General features: G+C 44.9%; 1 protein-coding gene across 2 annotated transcripts in view; it reads left to right on the top strand.

Moving 5' to 3' along the window:
- Itpr2 (inositol 1,4,5-trisphosphate receptor, type 2) overlaps positions 1-19,545 on the top strand; it is a 377,779-nt gene that overhangs the window by 251,644 nt on the left and 106,590 nt on the right. For both annotated transcript variants that reach the window (XM_087659437.1, NM_031046.4), the window contains 4 exon segments: positions 2,137-2,337; positions 4,668-4,778; positions 7,564-7,659; positions 10,105-10,227. In XM_087659437.1, the coding sequence (XP_087515563.1) occupies positions 2,137-2,337; positions 4,668-4,778; positions 7,564-7,659; positions 10,105-10,227 (531 nt within the window).

Below are 19,545 nucleotides of genomic sequence, written 5' to 3'. Positions count from 1 at the left end.
ATGTAGATTTGAAGGGAATTCTAGAGAAATGCTCAACAAAGACACGAAAGCCTGGTTGAGATGGAAGGAAAAAAGACAAGAGGAAATTGTTTACATATTAAAATTCCAAACACCCAGATCTATACACTGGTCCAAATCTCACGTCTTCCTATCCCACTGAGCACCATCTACTCCTCTGTGGTGTTTGCTCAGAGAGATCGTCTTTGTCTCCTCAACCTTACGCAGTTTTAGACCCAAGTATTTATGTCTTTCCCAACCCATAGTTGTTGAACATGATGATTGAGTATATTTTACGTTTCATTAGAAACAAAGTGATGTAAGGAATTTTAAAAATAAATTTTTTATTTTATATTTTTATATATTTTTTTAATTATTCACTTTACATCTCGCTCACTGCCCTCCTCCCTGTCACCCCCTTTCACAATCCTTCCCCCTTCCCTCTCCTCTTCTCCTCTGGATGGGTGTAGACCTCCCTGGGTATCCCCTCACCCTGGCACCTCAAGTCTTTCATTATACTGGAAGTTGTTTAGCAAATTTGCGTAGTCCACATCATAATATCTCCAGCACTACCCTCTCCTCTCAGGTGAACTATGGTTGTCTCGAAACTCTCACTACCTCTCTGGCATAATTTGTATGCCCTGCCTCTGGCTGACACCATAGCACAGGGAAAGAGCCATTGTGGTTGGCCTGGCTGAGGGAAAGTGGGATGCTCACGGGAAGAGTTTGCATTGGCAGAGTGCTCCTGAGAGACACCCAGCTTCCCCATGCTGCTAGCTAGCGCGGGGAAACACCTTTATTAATGGATTACGGTGAACTGGTTGAGGTTTCCATAGTGGGTCCTGCCTAGGATTAGAATGCTGCCCATGTGACTGAGATGTTCCCGAACGAATGGTAGCATGGCTCCTATGGACAGGCCAGCCTCAGCTTAGATCTAGCTTCTGCAGGGCGTGCCCGCCGGCTAGTTCTCACCCACACACCCTGACAGGGTGGGACTCAGATGAGCAGAAGAGACAGTAATATCTGACTTTGCTAGCCAGGAAAATATGGTCCGAGCACTTTCTTATAGAACCTTTTCTTTCACGGTGTCGATAAGAAGAACAAATAGCAAAAACGAATCAAAATAAATAAATAGATATCTGCAAATACATTAATACAAGAACTCCTTCTCCTTCTATTTCTTTTCATGTTCTTTCCCTAGCCTTATTCCCCCACAGGAAGTGCATTTTTTTTTTGTCTAGAAAATTCTGTGCATAAAATAAACACTGGTTTGTACATGTAAACCTTATTTCTGCTTGAGAGAATATACATTCCATAGTGTCTACTTCTCGTTTAGTCGCCTGTTGCGTCACTACTGTGCTTATTGCTTCGCAATTCTTACACATGGCAGCATTTCCTAAGAGCCAGACCCATCTCACTGCCAGGGTAAGGCTCCAGCTTTTGCTGGCCACTCTCCGTGCTAACAGGCAGCGAGCAGCGAATCTCTTCCGTGTGCGTGTTCACAGGTTTAGGACTGTCTACTGAAATGCTTGAGAGGGCTTTCAAGTTGCCCCTCCCATGACCCTACCCACAATGCACCATGCTAGGCAGGGTTGTCAGGGATGCTTCATGTGGAAGTTGGACTCAACCTCCATGAGCATTTAATTTCCCCTCCTCTTTTCAGCTTCTTTTCTGTCCTCTGTAGGCTTCCAATGCAGACAGTGGGGTGATGTCTAGTGTGACTTCTATGGGCGAGTACTTTTGCTAGGATCTGAGGGGAGGGGCTTCTCGACCTTAAGAGGACCTTAAGCCAACACTTAAACATTATTTAATTTTAAATTATTTTAAAGTTACCTTGAAAAACAGCGAGTCTCATTATGACATTTTCACGCACATCCTTATGCTCGGTCATAGTTACACTCCATGGTGCCACCTCCTTCTTTCCTTCTTCCACTGGTCACCTTCCTTCCCCCAGGTTGTCCCACTTTCTCATGAAGACCAGTCCATACTGGCAGAGAGTCTTATCGACTAACACACACACACAAGACGGACAGACAGACAGACAGACCGGCACACACACAGAAACTGCGCATGACCAGCACCCCCTCCCCCCTGTGTTTTGCTCTCAGTCCTTCAGTTGCGTTTTACTTCACCTTGCAGAACTTCTTGAGGAACCAGAACAACAAAACAAACTACAACCTTGTCTGTGAAACACTTCAGTTTCTGGACTGCATCTGTGGAAGCACCACAGGGGGCCTAGGCCTGCTGGGGCTCTACATCAATGAGAAGAACGTAGCTCTGGTCAACCAGACCCTGGAGAGCTTGACCGAGTACTGCCAGGGCCCGTGTCATGAGAACCAGGTAACCAAGACAGCAGAGCGTCCTGTGACAGGAGCTGTGACTCAGGAGCAGCAGGCACAGAGCCCACCTCACGTGCTGGTGAAGCCTTCTCGCTTGCTCTGCCTGGCGCAGCTGCTTTTCTCACAGAACATACAAAGGCTGAAGTGTAGACTAGTACATCGTAGGTTACGTTTTTTAAAAAAAAGATTTATTTATTTATTTTATGTGAGTACCCTGTAGCTGTCTTCAGACACACCAGAAGAGGGCATCACATCTCATTACAGATGGTTGTGAGCCACCATGTGGGTACTGGGAATTGAACTCAGGACCTCTGGAAGAGCAGTCAGTGCGCTTAACCACTGAGCCATCTCTCTAGCACAGTGAGCTACATTTTTAATTGCATTGTAAATGAAAACCCCCATGAAAATATTTAAGAGAAAAAGAGTTACTGAATGAAGGGTAAGATTGTATTTTTTCCCAATGTTGAGTTTTTCTTTATACAGAGTCTTTCCAGATGTATGGCATTGACTCGCTGTGGCTTTGGCTCCAGTGCAGTGTGTACATGTTGTGGGGTATAATAGCCATGTTATGCCTACTTGGTTAGCTTATGAAATGGGCCTCATGGCTGTCATCCTGCTGATGCATGGCTTCAGACTCAGAGATCAGCTCAGAGACGGCAGCACTCCGAGACACTGCAAAGACAGTTGGAGAAAAGCTACAGACTTTCTGAGCCCAAACAATGTGCCAGTTTGATTTTGGAGCACATGCATGTGCGAGAGACCCAACATTCACCCTGCCTCCCAGAATGCCTTGCTCTGCTCTAAGGACACATTATGGGAGAAGACAGGACAGAAGATGAAGGGGAGGAAAGGGAGTAATGTCATCTGACTTTCTTACAATCATTTAGAATCCACAAAACATCCTAGAGCGGGCAAGGTTCAGGGGCAGGAAAGCCTGCATGTCAAACATTTCTGGACATAAATTTTAAAGATGTGATTGATGCCAAACACCAATGGTTATTGTAGAAAGGTGTGAAAAAGTCAGCTTTTCTATTGCAGATTCTATAACTGTACACACACACACACACACACACACACACACACACACACTGTGCCTGTGTAAACACATACACTCGACATACATACATCTGTGGGTCTATATGATGCAAACATGTTGATCCTTATCATAATGGTCTTGTGTTCATCTCTGTGAGGAGTTTGTACATGTTTTTCTCTTTACTTTCAAGATTATATTTTAATTTCTTACAACAATGATAAAGGTGTCCTTGACTGTTGACTTAAAACCAAGGTAAAGTGCACAAACTCAGAGGTGAGGTTTGATGATAAAATTCTCTCTCTAAAAGAGAAAGTATACATGCATTTCGTATTTCTTTCATATTTTGCTGTTTTGTGAAAAGTCAGTCAGAACATCCCCTACTTTATGGTGGAACTGAGTTTTGAAAGTCCTCAATCCAAGTAAGTTCTGTGAGGAAAAACTTGTACTAAGATAGCATACCTTACCTAGGTAATTCCCTATACTCTGAAAATGCACAGAGTGGTCTTTAAGAAAATTCTGGAAATGATTGGAAATAGATTCCCCTTGGATTTGGCAGATGTTCTCCTGAGCGGAAAAGCCCCAGGACACAGTGTTGGACAGGAGCACCTTGCCTCTGCACGAATGGTCTTGTATGAAGAAGAGACATCCTGTTGGCTGGGGCTGTGCTTTCTTGTGTGACTCACGAGGGTTTTAGTCTCTCTTGGGTGGCTTGGTAGCCTGGTGCCCGTGAATGTGGCCTTCATGCTGCTGCCATCAAACAAAGCCCAGATTCCTGGCACACTGGACCTTCACCCTCGGAGCAGGCCTGTTGCTCTCTCTGGGTGTTTGTGCTTTGGTGAATCACATCCCACCACGAACACTTGAGCCCAACAACCCTGTGTGCCTTCCCACCGCCTCGCACACAGGAGCCTCTGCTCTGACTGTTCTATGAAATTCACGAGCAAATCTCCCCTCTCCTTGTGTTCTTAGGTTGATCAGACCTTAAAACTCAGATTAAGGATCTCCTTTTGCATTAGTGGGTCTGCTGAGATTTAATGCCTGGAAGAGTTTTAATTTACCCTCTCATCTTTGAAATTCTGCAGTTCTTCATGTCAAAGACAGGTGTTTTTCATGGTGTATTAATATTCTGCAGTCGGAGACACTTACCAATGCCAGTCAATTAACAGACCCTATCCAAAAAGCTAATTCAAATCTCCAACATTGTCTGCACGCAGCATTGAAGTTTCAAGTCTTGTTACTATTTCTAGTGTTGTGTCAAAAATAGCATGTCATCTTACAAACATCTCCTTTTCTAGACCTGTATCGCCACTCACGAATCCAATGGGATTGACATCATCATCGCCTTGATTCTGAGTGACATCAACCCTCTGGGCAAGTACAGAATGGACCTGGTGCTACAGCTGAAGGTAGTGTGACCAGCCCTTACCATGCACACCGTCTGGTCACAGTGAATTCTAAGTCGTCAAACGGCTGTACAAAACAGGATGCCACCCCTGTCTCAGGTGGCTGACAGGAAAGGGTAGTGAACTCACAAGTCACATGCTGTGTGCCAGGGAAAGCACACGCCACCTGCAGGCTGAAGTCACATGTGCGGCTCTGTGCAGGAGATGTGGAAGCAGGCCTAACCCCACCAACTGTTTTAATTTCCTACTTTTACATTATAGGCAGATGTGAAAGGTTCTGGATATATTTTATGACAAAAGTCTTGGGGAGATCAGGGATACAAGACACAAAACTAAACACAGTAAGGGCAACAGGTATAGCCAGCCAATATCCAACATCAAATTAAATGGAGAGAAACTTATTCAGGGACAAGGCAAGGCTGCCCACTTTCTCCATAGCTATTCAATGTAGTACTTGAAGTTTTAACTAGAGCAATTAAGACAACTAAAGGAGATCAAGGGGATACAAATTGGAAAGAAAGAAGTCAAGTGATTGCTATTCACAGATGATGCAATAGTATCCAGAAACTCCACCAGGAAACTCCCTCAGCTGATAAACAAGGTGGCTGGATACAAAATTACCTCAAAGAGGATCACTGCGTAGTATTTACTTACCTCAGTAGGGCAATTTATTCCAACATATGGCAGGCAGTAGATACATCAGGCTGCGGATACATCAGGCAGTTGGATACATCAGGCTGTGTCTAAAGCATCAAATGTGTCTACTTCTCCTGAAATACTTTAAATATGGTTTATACTTAAAGACTAAAATGATCTTTTATCTTTTAAATCAGAAGGTTTTGTATATATTACTGCCTGAAAAGAGAGCATCCAAAGACAGCATCTGTAAGGCAAAATTATATATGCTGGCAAGTTTGGGGGCATTCATGAGACAAGGCACTTTAAATAAATCATTCCAAACATTGATTCCTGGATTGGATGGCTTAATTAGCCACACTTTTGGTAATATCCCTTCAATGTAATATAGCACTATAAATATAGTCCTGTGTGACAAATCTACTTTAAGTGTAATATTATACAAACTACAGTTTTAAACACCCTTGACACAAGTTTCTAAGATGTCTGTGTTGGTCTTCAGCTTGTTATCTTCATTTTTGTAACTGGTTTGTGGGTGCAAAGTGCCACGTTTGCTAAGAGGTGGGGTGTTGGTGTTTTGTTTAAGAAGAATCCGGCTTCCATGGGAGGAAAATCCCCCGCTAACAAGAGGACTTGCACTGGGTTTTTCAGTACAGCTAGGCTCATGTACTTCCAAATTGGTTCAGATTTCAGGGGGTCATTTGCAAGATTTCTTTCTATTCTCAGAAAATATGAGAAAGAAAATTGGCGAAGAGCAATGCACTGCCACTGGCCTTCGGAGACTGGATGGTTTAAGCCCTTTTCTATTGGCGCTGCAGGTTGTGGCTCATTAGAGGACTCAGCCTGTTGCCGGGGTTACCTCTGAATTCTGTGGGGGTCTGCTCGCACAGCTCTAAGGATTTACTGTCTCCTCTAATCCCTGTGCCTCAGTTTTCAAGGCACATTGTTTGGACCCTAGATCATGAAAGTAGACGGTGGGATTTGAAATATCCATAAAATACGAAAATAGAACAGAAAAAAAGAAGAGAAAAGGAATCTGACTCCTTTTGCTGAAATCCTTCCTGGTGGCATTGGTGTGACCTGTCACCCTCAGTGCCTTCTGAATCATTAGCCATCCTTTTAAAGGTGGTATCAGGCAGGCCTGGGAGCCTTGGGCAGAATGTGGAACCAAATCTAACCAGAGATAATTTACACAATCTTATCAATTTAGTGCCTTGTCCACCTACACCAAACAGGGACTCCGATGCCATTCTGGAAACATGTGGACTCCTAGTCTCTTAGAAGCCTCTCTAAACGGTTTCCCTCTCTTCCCGGTTCTCAGTCTTAGCAGGAGTCTGTAGAGAGTACGGTTTTACCTGACAGAGGACAGAGTGCTTCCGGGGCAGCTCTCTGGTACCCATTTAGGATGGAACGTTGCTTTACACCTTGATATCTTAAGTGACAATATTTGAGATAATGTTTACAATTATCACAAATTTATAAATTAATTATAATGTATATATTAAATAAATTTATTTATAGTTGCAACACATCAGCCGCATAAACTGCTTTCATTCTTTATTAAGAGAATGTTATTCTCTGACACACTGAATAATAAACACGATAAAATAAGCAAGCTGCCAGCAAATTGCCATTATCTCTCTAACTCATGGATTTAGTTTTATATATTTATTCTCAACAGTGACTCACACATTTATGTGCGATTTCAGTATGCTACTAATATAATTGCTTCGTTTTTAAGATGGTTGTACTAAATTCTTTGAAGTGTAGCCATGTCTATAAAATGTCTATAGCTATTGATTTCTGTTCATCTGATTGTCTTATTAAAGTATCATCACAGACATCTAATTGAGGAAGCACTAAAAGAAGCTATTCTATTCCATGCAGTGTGTAGCCACTTTGCCATTTAAGTCATGTGTAGTTTAAAATATCCTCCCATCATCCTTCATGACTTATTGCTTTTATTTTGTATCAACAATGAAGTAAAACAGTTCTGTTTTCACATGTTAGCAAGACAAAGTAAATAAGAGTTCAGCCTTCACCCAATTGAGAAAACAAAAAGGGCCGGGCGATCTGAGTTAGCCCCGATGCAGGGGATTGCTGACCTGTGCTGTAGCCTTTGCATGTGTACTGACATCATCTTTGTCCTCAGAACAACGCCTCCAAGCTTCTGCTGGCCATTATGGAGAGCAGACACGACAGTGAGAATGCAGAGAGAATTCTCTTCAACATGAGACCCAAGGAACTGGTAAGAACAGTTCCCCAGTCCGTGGCAGTTGGGTGGCATGTCCCCTGCTCCTGTTGGCTCACGCTGGGGAGGGGGAAACGCAAACGCGCAGTGAAGGCCCTGGTGACTCAGGACTGTGGATGCACTAGGTTTTGTTTTCGAGGGTTTTTTTTGTTTATTTATGTGTGTGTGTATCTATATGTATGCATGTCATGTATGGTCTGGTGTGTGTATCTATGTGTATGCATGTCATGTGTGGTTTGGTGCACCAGGAGGCCAGAAAAGGGTGTTGGAGTGTTGGATCTCCTGGAGCCAGTTTTATACACTTTAAGCATTTCTCTTAACTAAATTGCCACACTCTACTTAACTATATACAGATAGATGCCTTTTGCATATATACATATTACACATACATATGTATATATATCAACATTAATAAACATGTGTTTATTTTAGACATTTTTCTCAGCTTTAGTGTAATGATTTCTTGGCTGTTAGATTGGTGGGCTCAGCCCTATAGATGCAGTCTGTGGGCCTAAAGCATTTTTTAAAGAGAACACTGAACCAACACCTATAGAATTTTATCTTGTTTTTTTCCCCATCAACGCAGCGTAATGTTTGTGTTATATATTGTAAGCAACCTGGAGATGGTTTGGAGCATACAGGAGGGTGTGCATAGGTGCATGGCGTTCATGCAGACGGCTCCATTCTGTAGTGGGTATTGCGTAATCATGGATTTGGACTCCCCAGGAGGTAGTGCTTCAGCCAATTCCCCGGGGACGGGACGCCAAGGAATAGCCATGTGTGAGGAAGGTGTGAAGAACGTGTTTGCCACACCCCCAAGTTTTGCTTGTACCTTTCTAAAAACACAGATAAGTTTGATTAGTTATGTTTTCTAACTCATTCTTATGAGTGAACTGTCACATGATGCCTGGCTTCAAAGAAAGAGAGAGGCATGGTGACAGCTCCGAGGTATGTGTCCTCGTGTTTTCCTGTTATAGGAGCTCTACTCCCTCCTCCCCTCTGCCTCCCCCCATTGACACCATGACATCATTCAGGCTTGCTTTAAGAGCAATGGGTTCTGGATGCCTGGAGACCACGCCTGACCCCTGTAGCTTAGCACTTCTGTGACTAAGTCCCTTCACTCAGCAATGTTCCTGGTGTTATGGGGAAATCTCAACAGGCTGCTACCACTTTTTATTTGACAGTGAGGCTGTGCACTGTTTGAAGAGTCTCCTCTGTCATTAACACCTTTTCCTATCATCTGCGCCCTCCTTCATGACCCATCCTCAAACCGAGTCACATGACCGCCCCAGACCCATCCTAGGAACAGTGTGCTGCTGTCCCTGCCTCTTGCTTGCTGAACCGTCACCCCCACCCCTTGAGCAGGAACACTCTCCTCGTCCACTGTACGTTCTTCAGTACTGTGCTCAATAAATAGTGGATGCTTCTCAGGATTCCAAATGCTCTTAAGCCACGGAGACTTCAAAGTATTGGTGTTCCAAGATATAAACAAAAAACTTCAGATAACAATGCAATTCCATGTTTACTTAAATGACTGTGGTTTGCAAGAGTATGTTCTAATTTTTTTAAGTTAGTATTATTACTGACTTAAGTTAGTAATTTATTTTAAATTACTATTTACAATTTTGTAATTTTATAAGTTTATAAATAAGTATTTCATTATTTAGATTACTTATTTAAGTTAGTATTACAGTTTTATTATGGTGTTTTTGCACACATAAGTAGTTGCAATTCTCCTTCTGTGATAAACATAACCACAAGCACCTTGTGAGGAAACAGTTTACCTGGTTTACACTTCAGGTCAGCTCATCACTGAGGGAAGTAAAGGCAGGAACCACAGAGGAAGCTGCCCAGGCTTGAGCCCAGGCTCACACTCATTTACCTTTCTTGTGTAGCCCAGGCCAGACCTGCCTACTAGGTATAGTGCTGCTCACAGTGGGCTGCCCCCCCTCTCATACACACACACACACGCACACACACATGTGCACACACATCCATAAACACACACATGTACACACATGTGCACACACATTCACACACAAACACACACAAGCACCTGTGTACACACATGCATATACACACAAGCACATGCATGCACACATGCATACACACGAGGACATACACATGCACATACACTTACACAAACATATACTCACATATATAGACACAAGCACACACATACACACATAAAAGTACACAGTGCAGACATGCACATAAGCACATACACATACATACACATACACACAAACACATATAGATATACACACGCACAGGAACACACATTTAAATCTAGAGTCTGCATATGAGAGAAAATGCAGTGTTTGTTTATTTAAAGCCTTTATAATTTTGAATGTCATGAAGCTTCCCAATTTTAAGTTATAGCTTAGACAATCTGAAGTGAGGCTGGCACCTTTCAGACTTTATTTATTTATTTGTCTCTAGGTGGATGTCATGAAGAATGCCTATAACCAAGGCCTGGAATGTAACCATGGGGACGAGGAGGGAGGAGATGATGGTGTTTCTCCAAAAGACGTTGGACACAACATCTACATCCTGGCCCATCAGGTGCCACATTTTTGCCTACATCTCCTCTGCCCATCTTGTTACTGTGCCTTATGCCCGTGACTCACTGTTTCATGTTTACATCCCGGAGTTCTGATTTACTCAGCGCCTGCCCTCCTGGGTTTCAGTTAAAGAAAATGCCAAGTCCTCAGCAGGCCTAGTTATGGGCTTCGGGTAGCTAGGGAGCAATTGACAGGAGAAGGAGGCTGGGACAGAGGACTTCTGAGTGTGGGAGGAGTAAGCGTCTCAAACCAGAGCTGAGGAGAGGGAGGAGAGGCCTCTGCCAAGGCAGAGTATAAAGAACTGGGTATAGGTACAACTTACCTAGGGCTAACCCAGCAGGGAGCTCTGTCCTAAATCACAACTTGACAAGCTTTTAATGGAAGTCGTGAAGTTTGCACCTCCAAGTGCATTTCCCTGGACTGTGAAGCCAAGTGTATCTTTGGAGTAACTGTTTGGGTTCTATTGCTTGTAAAGGTACCAATATTTGTGAGGTGCTATTTGATAAACTCAATTCCACACACATCTTCAAATCTAAGCTTATGTTATCTAACACAGGTTTAAGATTTAAAACTTTTTAAACATACGCACACTGACTTGATTCTGTCTCCAAGTGGCCCCATCCTTCTTAGAGGATAGAGTTCAGGTTTCGAAAACGTCTCATATTTCCCAACCGATTCTTTCTGCCAGCCATCCTCCTGTCTGCGTGCCCATCCACCTTATCTGTTGATTAATAAGCACTGATAGATGGAAGGGCAGATTCTGAACAGATTTCGTTTTAAAGGTTGCTCTTTGAACATTTCCCGTGCCCTTCTACCCCTGTGTGACCGTCTAATGGATATAAATTTAAATAGAGTTTTTAAAAGTCTTCAGGGAGGAAATCAGATTCTAAAAGCTACCAGTGAGGATTGCCGCGCTTTGGTGAAGCAGTCGGCACCTTGAGGGTTGTCCTAGTCTGCCAGGACGCAGGCAGACACAGGCCCCTGGGGTGAGGCACTGAGTTACAGCTGCAGACACGGAGAGGAGAGGCATTTTAGGTATTGAGGAACCAAAATAGAAGCTGACAGACAAGTTGGAGGAAGTAGAAAGACGGAGGGAGATTGAGGATGTGGGAACATCCTGTTTCAGAGAGAAAGGAAAGTCAGGTGATAGAGGTTGAGTCATACTCGGGGGAAAAAGGAGGGAGAGAATAACCTTGGATGTGATCAGAAATAAATAAATCCCCCGCTGAGAATTAAAATCATGTGGCATGCCTGAAGTAACGCAGAAACACAGGACATAGTGTGCCTGCCGGGGGAGGAGAGTTGCCTCAGAGGCCGAGGCCCTCATGGGAGGAGGCAGAAATGAGGGCACAGCAGGCAGCAGAGCCCCTTTGTAAGAGGGACTAGAGCTCCTGCATATTCTCCCTGGGGCTGGTCCTGCCCCGTCTGTGGCGGCTGTCCTCTGGGCCTGTGCGAGTAGCGCCATGAACCAGGCCTGGTCCTGTAAATACACTATGGGGCATAAACCTAGACTCAGGCAAACCTGAAGTCTCAGGACATCAAGCCCAAGAAAAGACTCATATTAGATCTGTTCCATTGTAGTAGGCAAGAGCAGAAAACGCAGCTGAAGAAAAGAGCAGGTCTTAGTAGGAAGGGGAACGCACACCTAAAACAGAAGCAAGAATAGTGTGAGGCTCACTGATTCTGAGGGACTGGGGCAGTCAGAGTGGTCAGGGTCAAACGCAACACGCAGACAGGAAGCAAGGAGGCGACAGATGCGGAAACGGCCCGGTTCCTGCAGAGGGCTTTGTAAAAACTTCCTCCAAACAAAACTTTGGAAAAGCAGTAGTTTGCAGGACAATGAGGGTATGCCACTCCGCTGCATGAAGGAAGCCAGGCTTCCGGACAGAAAGAGGACCAGGCTGAGTAAGGGAGGAAGTGGGTTCTGAGCTGCTGAATACATCAGCCCTGTGCTTTATCTGAGTCCACAGTGGTCCCTTTAGAAATCAAAGACATCGTCGTCGTCGTCGTAGGGGTGAACTCCGACACGGACACCCTGCAGGCTTCATGTAACCTGTGGTCCGTCAGGCTGCTTCTTTCATTCAGAGACCTAAGAAATCCCTCCCTCTTCAGCGAGTGCCACCTTCCTTACACAGTTAATTCCACCACCGGTTCTCCTTGAAAAATTAGCAACTTTCACCCACACTGGGCTCTGTTGCTTTGGGCTGAGACATTGTATTTGATTTTCTAGTCAGTCATGTTCCTCAGGAACTTAATATGTAGACTTCTCCTGGGCATGCAGCGAGTGCGAGATGACCAGCTGTTCCCCAGAAGGGGGCTGTGGATGGACCCAGGCTGTGCTGTTCACCTCAGAAGGTGGGAGCGAGCGCGACAGACACTCAAGGCAGCTGATGACCTTGCAGATCTGCGTCCACACAGCCCAGTCATTTGAGAACTGAACCGCACGCAGCTCCCTCCTCGTTTTTACCGTAATCACCTTTTGCACAGACAGTTTATTTTGGTGCTCTCAGACTTTCGGGTTTTGTTGCTAATGCTTTTCACAGCAGGGACGCGGTTCTGCTTTTCCACCGAGACGTCCCCCTGGGCCCTTCCTCCGGTCAGAGTTTACAAGAAACAAATAATGCTTCTTGTAAGCGTCTTGTGTGATCTGCATACAACTATTAATACACCACAAAGGGAAACTCTTCAGCTTCGATTCTGCCATGTCCTGCTGTGAATTTCCCTTCTCTCAGCAGCCCTTCCTGACTCTGCCCTCCCCAGCTCTTGGGCGCTTCTGTGCACTGGTCTCCATTTTCCATAATTGTTTCCTCCCATCCCTTCTCCGCCTGGGATTTCTTTTGAAACGGTTGCCACGGAGTGACTGACCGCCTAGTGCCTTTCCCATTCCTTCCTCTACGCCAGCATGTCCTAAGCCACTTCACCTCTCTGACCCCAACAGGCAACTTGTTTGCTGAGTGTCTTCACTTGAACTTGGCTGATGTAAGATGTATATGGGGAAGGCTGGGCATCAAGGCTCATGCCTCTGTAATCCCAGAACTCAGGAAGCTGAGGCAGGGGGATTGCTGTGAGTTCGAGGCCAGCCTAAGCTCTAGCATGAGACCCTGCCTCAAAAAAAAAAAAGATGTAGATGAAGAAATGTTAGATGCTTTGTGGTCAGGCAGGCGTGTTCAGTAGAAAACAGGAATAATGCTCACTTTAACTGGTGACCTGAAAATCTTCCCAACACGAGAGCTCTACTTTTTCTCCGTGAGCACTTTCCTGAATCAATAAACAGCCTCTGAGAATGTAATTTTAACGTCTGCACAATTAGGCGTCATTTGAATGTACTGTGATTTACATAACCACTCGTTACTGTAGGCATTTAGTTTTCTAATATATTTGATATTATAAATTATACTGTGATTAACACCCCAGACCTGAACCTTTGTCTGCTGTCCCGACAACTGCCCTAGGGTGCATTTCAAGGGGTTTAGCTACTGGACTTTCGCTGTGGCTCTTGATCCACAGTGTAAAGTTACTTTTCACACTGTGTGAAGGTGCTTACACTATTGAACTCTGAAGTTCACGTTGTTCAAAAGAAAATCTGCTTCTGAATGGATAGAGTCTGGACTGTAGCACTTAGCCCGCACCTCTGTTGAGTAGATCTCTGTGTGAGACGTGAATGCAGACACCAGATCCGTGTGTGGCATGTGAATGCGGATCTTGTCTGTGGTCACTTCTTTTGAGGTGGTTTCTAAGCTTCCTAAGGCTACGACCCTTTAATCAGTTCCTCATGTAGTGGTGACCACACCCCCATGAATTATTTTACTACTTACTGCATAGCTGTAATTTTACTACTGTTATGAGTCATAATGTAAATATCTATGTCTTCCAGTGGCCGTAGCTTACTCCAGTGGAAAGCTTGTTTGCCCTCCCCCCAGGTTAAGAAGCACAGGTTGAGAACCAGTGCTTTAGGGGGCTTCTAAAATGGCCTGTCTGTCTGTGTGCAGTTTGATTAATCTGTCATTTGCATTTCTCCTGTGAATCACGTGAAGGGGTATTTATTTATCCGTTATCAGGCCTCCTTTGTCTTCTGCGATTTCAATTAAGGCACATAACCATTCATCCATCGTACTAATTATTTCTATTTTCCTACTCACTGGCCAGTCCTTTCTGTCCATCTCCTTAGATCTGTTAAACCCTCCCTGGGTGGTTGGAGATCCCCTAGAGCCGGAAGCTGGAAGCTGGTGAGTGCCTCTGCCAGCCGCCAGCCTGCCCATGGGATTCGGGGTTCTAGTCCTTCTTCGGGCATTTCAAGAGAAGTTGGATCTTTAAAAAATTTTTAAATTGTGAAATTTAAATCTTTAAAAGTTGGCGACTCATTAAAAGAAAAAAAATGTAGACACAAAGCAGGCTAATGGAGCTGAAGGCAGCCAGGAGCCATTAGCTTACCACGGTTAGAACCCAGGCCTCCCATTCCTCATTCACTGGGCTGGGTAGATAGAGGTGCCAGGCACCTAGGCACATGCTCACCGTGCAGTAGCAGTGACAGATTGGCTTTGGGGTGGTCCACATTGACTAGGAACAGTGGGGGAGAGACAAGCATACAGTTAGCAGACTGTGTATCAGCCATGCCGTGATGGGGAACAGGGTTTGGTCAAGGTGGGACTTCTGGGGACTGGGCCATATGCAGGCAGGGCTTTTCCTGAGGATTCAAAATCAAAGCTGCACCAAAGGGAAAACCAAAACTACATATGGTCGAGAGGGACCCTCCAAAGGTGTGGTTCAGTAGCTTCTGAATGGCACAAGCCCAGTGCGTCTACAAGGAGAATATAAGACCCATATAGCAGGTCTACCCCGAGCAGCTACTGAATATTAGTTCCATTCAGGTCATTCTGGGTTCGTTTATCGCAAGGTAGCAGTTATTGATCTCCTCTGTGTCAGGCATCATGCTAGTTGCTGAGAAGAAAGGATAAATCAGGAAACCCCAAGGAAGTGAATTCTGGGAGGGGAGGGAGACCGAGAAACCTCCATAATTAAAGATGCTGTGTTGAAATGGCTAAGTACAAGACGTCAGCTCCTGGCAGTCAGAGCGAGGGAGGACAGAGGCTGAGGCAGAGAGACGGCTTCCCTGAGAAGGCAGCATGGACACTCGAGAGTGGCAGTGCCCTCAGGACTCTGCACAGGATCGAGATCCTGTGCAGATGATGTGACAACTTGGAACCAAGCGGCCATCTTTGTCAGGTGATAAGCAGTCACAGGCACGTGCCATGCATGTGGGTGAGCAGTCGAAGAGACTAGAGAGCGATCTGCTCCCAGGCTTGGGATCTGGTCGGTTATGCGTAGTAGTTAAAATCCAAATACAGACACTTCTTATTATCATTGTCACTGTGGTCAAAATTAATGATAATTCCTGTCACCAGGGAACAGCATCTTTTCATGCTGACACAATGATTTTTTGGTTCTCTTTGCTATTCCCACACGGGCGTGGCGCCTAACACACAGTGGTTCTCACAGGGGATGCCGAGGTGGTAACCCATCGCAGCAGGCATGCATGCTGACGGTGTCTCTCTGTGATCTAGGCACTAAGAGCGATCAGTAGTGTCTCGCATTGGGCAGTCAGGGATCTTACCCATCTGGTACTGATGGTTTACTCCCACCTTGTAGATCATTCCTTGCCAGTCTCTTTACTCGTCTCTGCGTAGGCAGAGCTCTGCATTTATTCTCTTCTCTCTTGCTGAGCACTTTTCTTACGTGTGCCAACAACATCAGGTTTCTCTTGAGCCAGTGGGCTGTCACCTCCTGCAGTTGATTTCACTGTTCCTGGTACTGCCTGGACATCCCGGATAAATTGGAAACAATTGTTCTCTCTGCGTTCACATTACTGCGGTTGTTATGTCCCTCCGAACCACGCATTTAAGTTCGAACTAGACCGTGCTTTGATGTAAAGTGTTTCCCACAGGTTCCTGTGTCTCCACACTTGATCTCCAGATCAAGTACTGTTTGGGGAGGCACCCTGGGACGTGAGGCCCAGCTCTAGCAAGTGGATCTCTTAGGGGTGACTTTGAGATGTTATAGCCTTCCCTACTTCCTGCCCTGTCTCTGTTTCTCGATGCACCCAGCTGTGAACAAGCAGCCTCCTGCTCCTGCTGCCACAGCTGTAACCTGCTCCAACCACCATGCCTTTCCCCACGTGGGCTGTACACATTCGACCATGAGCTGAAAATAAATCCTTCCTTTCTTCAGTTGCTTGCTACCTGTTGGGCATTCGGTTGGCCACAGCGTTAAAGCAGAGTATCCAGTAAATGCTATGCATAACACTGGAATCACTCCTGGTTATTTTCTGCATATTGAATTGTTTGTGCATGTCTGGTTTGTTTATTCATATGCTATTGTTTGTGCATATTTAATTGTCATTTATATTCAGTCATTTATAAATATTCAGCATTTGCTTATTTAATTGTCTATGTGCACTCAGTTGTTCATGCACGCTTAATTGTTTATGCATATTCAATCGTGTACATTCAATCGTGTATGCACATTTAACTGTTTACCCACATTGCCTTGGATAGTTAGTTAATAGGGAACTCACAAAAATAGGTAATTATGAGATGCTTTTTTTTCCTAAGAGACTTTAAAAAAGTATGGTAATAATAATAAATGATAAAACATGGGCATGTTAGATTTAAATCCTTTTAATAAACACCCAAATACCATTCACTGAGCACCTAAGAGTCTAGGTTACAGCCATTTGTGTCACCTTTAAAATCACCGTCAGCAGAAGCAATAAAAAGACACAAAAGAGGAAGCGGGATCAAATTGAGCTCTAATTTTGAGCCGGGTGAAAGGACTGGGATGCCAGGCTCAGGAGGAGCAGTTACGTTTTGCTTAGTGGTCACCTTTTGTTAGTTGCATATTTCTGTCTCTGAGTCATGATTATCAGAGCACATGTCTGAAACCGGCAATGTAGCCGGCTGCTGCTAAGTGTCTGGCCCCCCTCCCCCTCACATCCATAGGATTCAAAGCCTTCTGGGACAGGGACAAGGCCAGGTAGGGAGTGCTGGAGTGGAGGAAACAGCTCCCTGGAGTACATAGTTCAACTGAATCCATCGATGATCTCCAAATTCAACCTGAGAATCTGTCTCAGACGATAGCCTGGGCAGCAGTGGAGGAAGCCCCAGATGATGATCTCTGGCTTCCACATGTGCACACACATATGTGCACACACCTACAAAGGACATGTACCCTTCCATGAGCAGAGTCTATCAGAAGAACTGGAGATACCAGAGTTCTATGTTGTTTCCCTCCAGAAGGAAAATGCCAGTGTTTGGTAGCATATTTCAGCCACATGCGTTGTGACTAGGCATTGACTTTTTCTTAATTCTGGGATGGGGTGGGGCCAGGGGTGGTAGGCGAGGCTTCAGTTCTTCCTGCACTGGGATGCTTTGTCATGCTAATGTTTTCTAGATATCTGATAGTCTTCATTAAGCCACTTTCCCCTTAAAAATTCTACTTCATCGCTGCAATTGCTTGAGCTGAAGGGCTATGCATATAAATTACTCTAACTATCCTGCTATCAGAGGCTGTGTGTATATCACTCAAACTGCTTAAAGTGTTTCCCTGGAGACCTGAGCAGCTCACCTCTTCTGGCTTCCGCCTTCTCATGCTAATGTGCAGTAATCAGGGTGGCTTCGTTTACTTTATTTGTAGCAGCAGAAAGATGGGCTTGTAATTGGACCCATAACTTCCCTCGCTAATATCTTTGAAGGGTGTTAACTAACTTACAATTACTTCATTTCTATTATCATTGCTTGTGGAAAGCAGGAAACACAGCTGGATTCTTCGACTGGCAGAAGCACACGGAGCCCGGTAACATGTCAGCAGAAATGTGCAAACGTCTTTGCTGGTGCTCCTTCACTTCCTCTGTCCTCCGCTGGTGCTTTCCGGTTTCTCTGACTTCAACTTTCTCATCCTTAAAAGCGCTGCTGGCACTTGTGAGCTTTGTCTGCAGGGCCCACGTGAACGCCAAAGCGTCTGCGGACTGGATGGCTCTTCTGGTGGATTGTGTTATGTTTTAAATAATATGTTGGTCTAACTAAGCAGCTACTAGGTCTTCCTGTGTTTGTATACACCTTATCTGCTGACAACAGGGATTCGAGGTAACATGAGAAATGCCTGTATGTGTGTGGCTGTACTCCTAGAATGTAAACTCAGAAGCCTTGGGAGGGAAATGATCTCAGTGTTCTGACAGTTGTAGCTGGCGCACTTTCCACTTGCCAGTACTGCGAGTGTGGAGTTTATAGGTAACAAAGAGTTTAAAATAACATGCTGTGCTATTAGTGAGCACCCTTTACCAATATTCAAAGGGATTGGAGATGAGATCATAGCACACCCCCCAGCAGACAGAGGCTTCTGATAAAGTCCTGCAGGCCGTACTTGATAGGATTCTGCCTGTTCCTGTTTTCAGTCCCCTGACATAATCAGTTTTTACTTTCCCGTTGGAATGGAGAGTAAATAAATGGGGCTGGGAAGATGGCCTTATCAATAAAGTACTTACTTAATAAAGTAAAAACAGAGTTCAGATCCTAGCACATGCTTTAAAAACTGTAATCCTCATGTGGCGGTTTGAGTGAGATGTCTCCCATAAGTCTTGGGCGTTTGAATACTTAGTCCCCAGTTGGCGGCTGTTGGGAGTAGGATACATGGGGAGATGTGGCCTTGCTGGAGAGAGTCTGCTGCTCCGGGCCGACTCTCAGGGTTCGAAAGAGCATTTCAAGGTAGCTTTCTCAGTGTCCAAGATGTGAACTCTCAGCTTCTGCTCCAGCTGCCGGTGGCTACTCCCTGCACCCTACCACCGTGAACCCTGACCCTCTGGAACTGTGAGCCCCAAATAAACCCTTCCCTCTGTAAGTTAACCTTGGCCACTGTATTTTATCACAGCAATAGAAAACTAATGAGTATGCGGGGAGACAGAAACGGTGGTGTCCCCAGAGCCGCTGGCTGGGAGGCTGGAACAGGAGGGTCCCCAGAGCCGCTGGCAGGCTTATTTTACAGAAGCAGTGAGACCTGATGTAGACCTCTGACCTCTATACACGTGCACACATACATATATCTGTACCTCCCCTAAGTACACCAAAAGTGAATGTAATTAATCTCCAGAATTGTTTAGGACTGTGGCCAGTGTGAGCATACATGTGTAAGATAAGATCGTCCCACAGGTGAACTTTTCTAATGGGGGAAATTTCCACTGCATGAACTTAATAAAACAGTTTAAAAGTTATCCTAAGCTTATAAGAGTTGGGTGTAGTGACAACAAATTGATTCCAACTTGAGGGATGTA

The sequence above is a fragment of the Rattus norvegicus genome, chromosome 4, assembly GCF_021556685.1.
Source record: "Rattus norvegicus strain SHRSP/BbbUtx chromosome 4, alternate assembly SHRSP_T2T, whole genome shotgun sequence".
Classification (NCBI taxonomy): Eukaryota; Metazoa; Chordata; class Mammalia; order Rodentia; family Muridae; genus Rattus; species Rattus norvegicus.
Note: the sequence above shows the minus strand (reverse complement) of the source record. Positions and strands in the feature narration are given on the sequence as shown.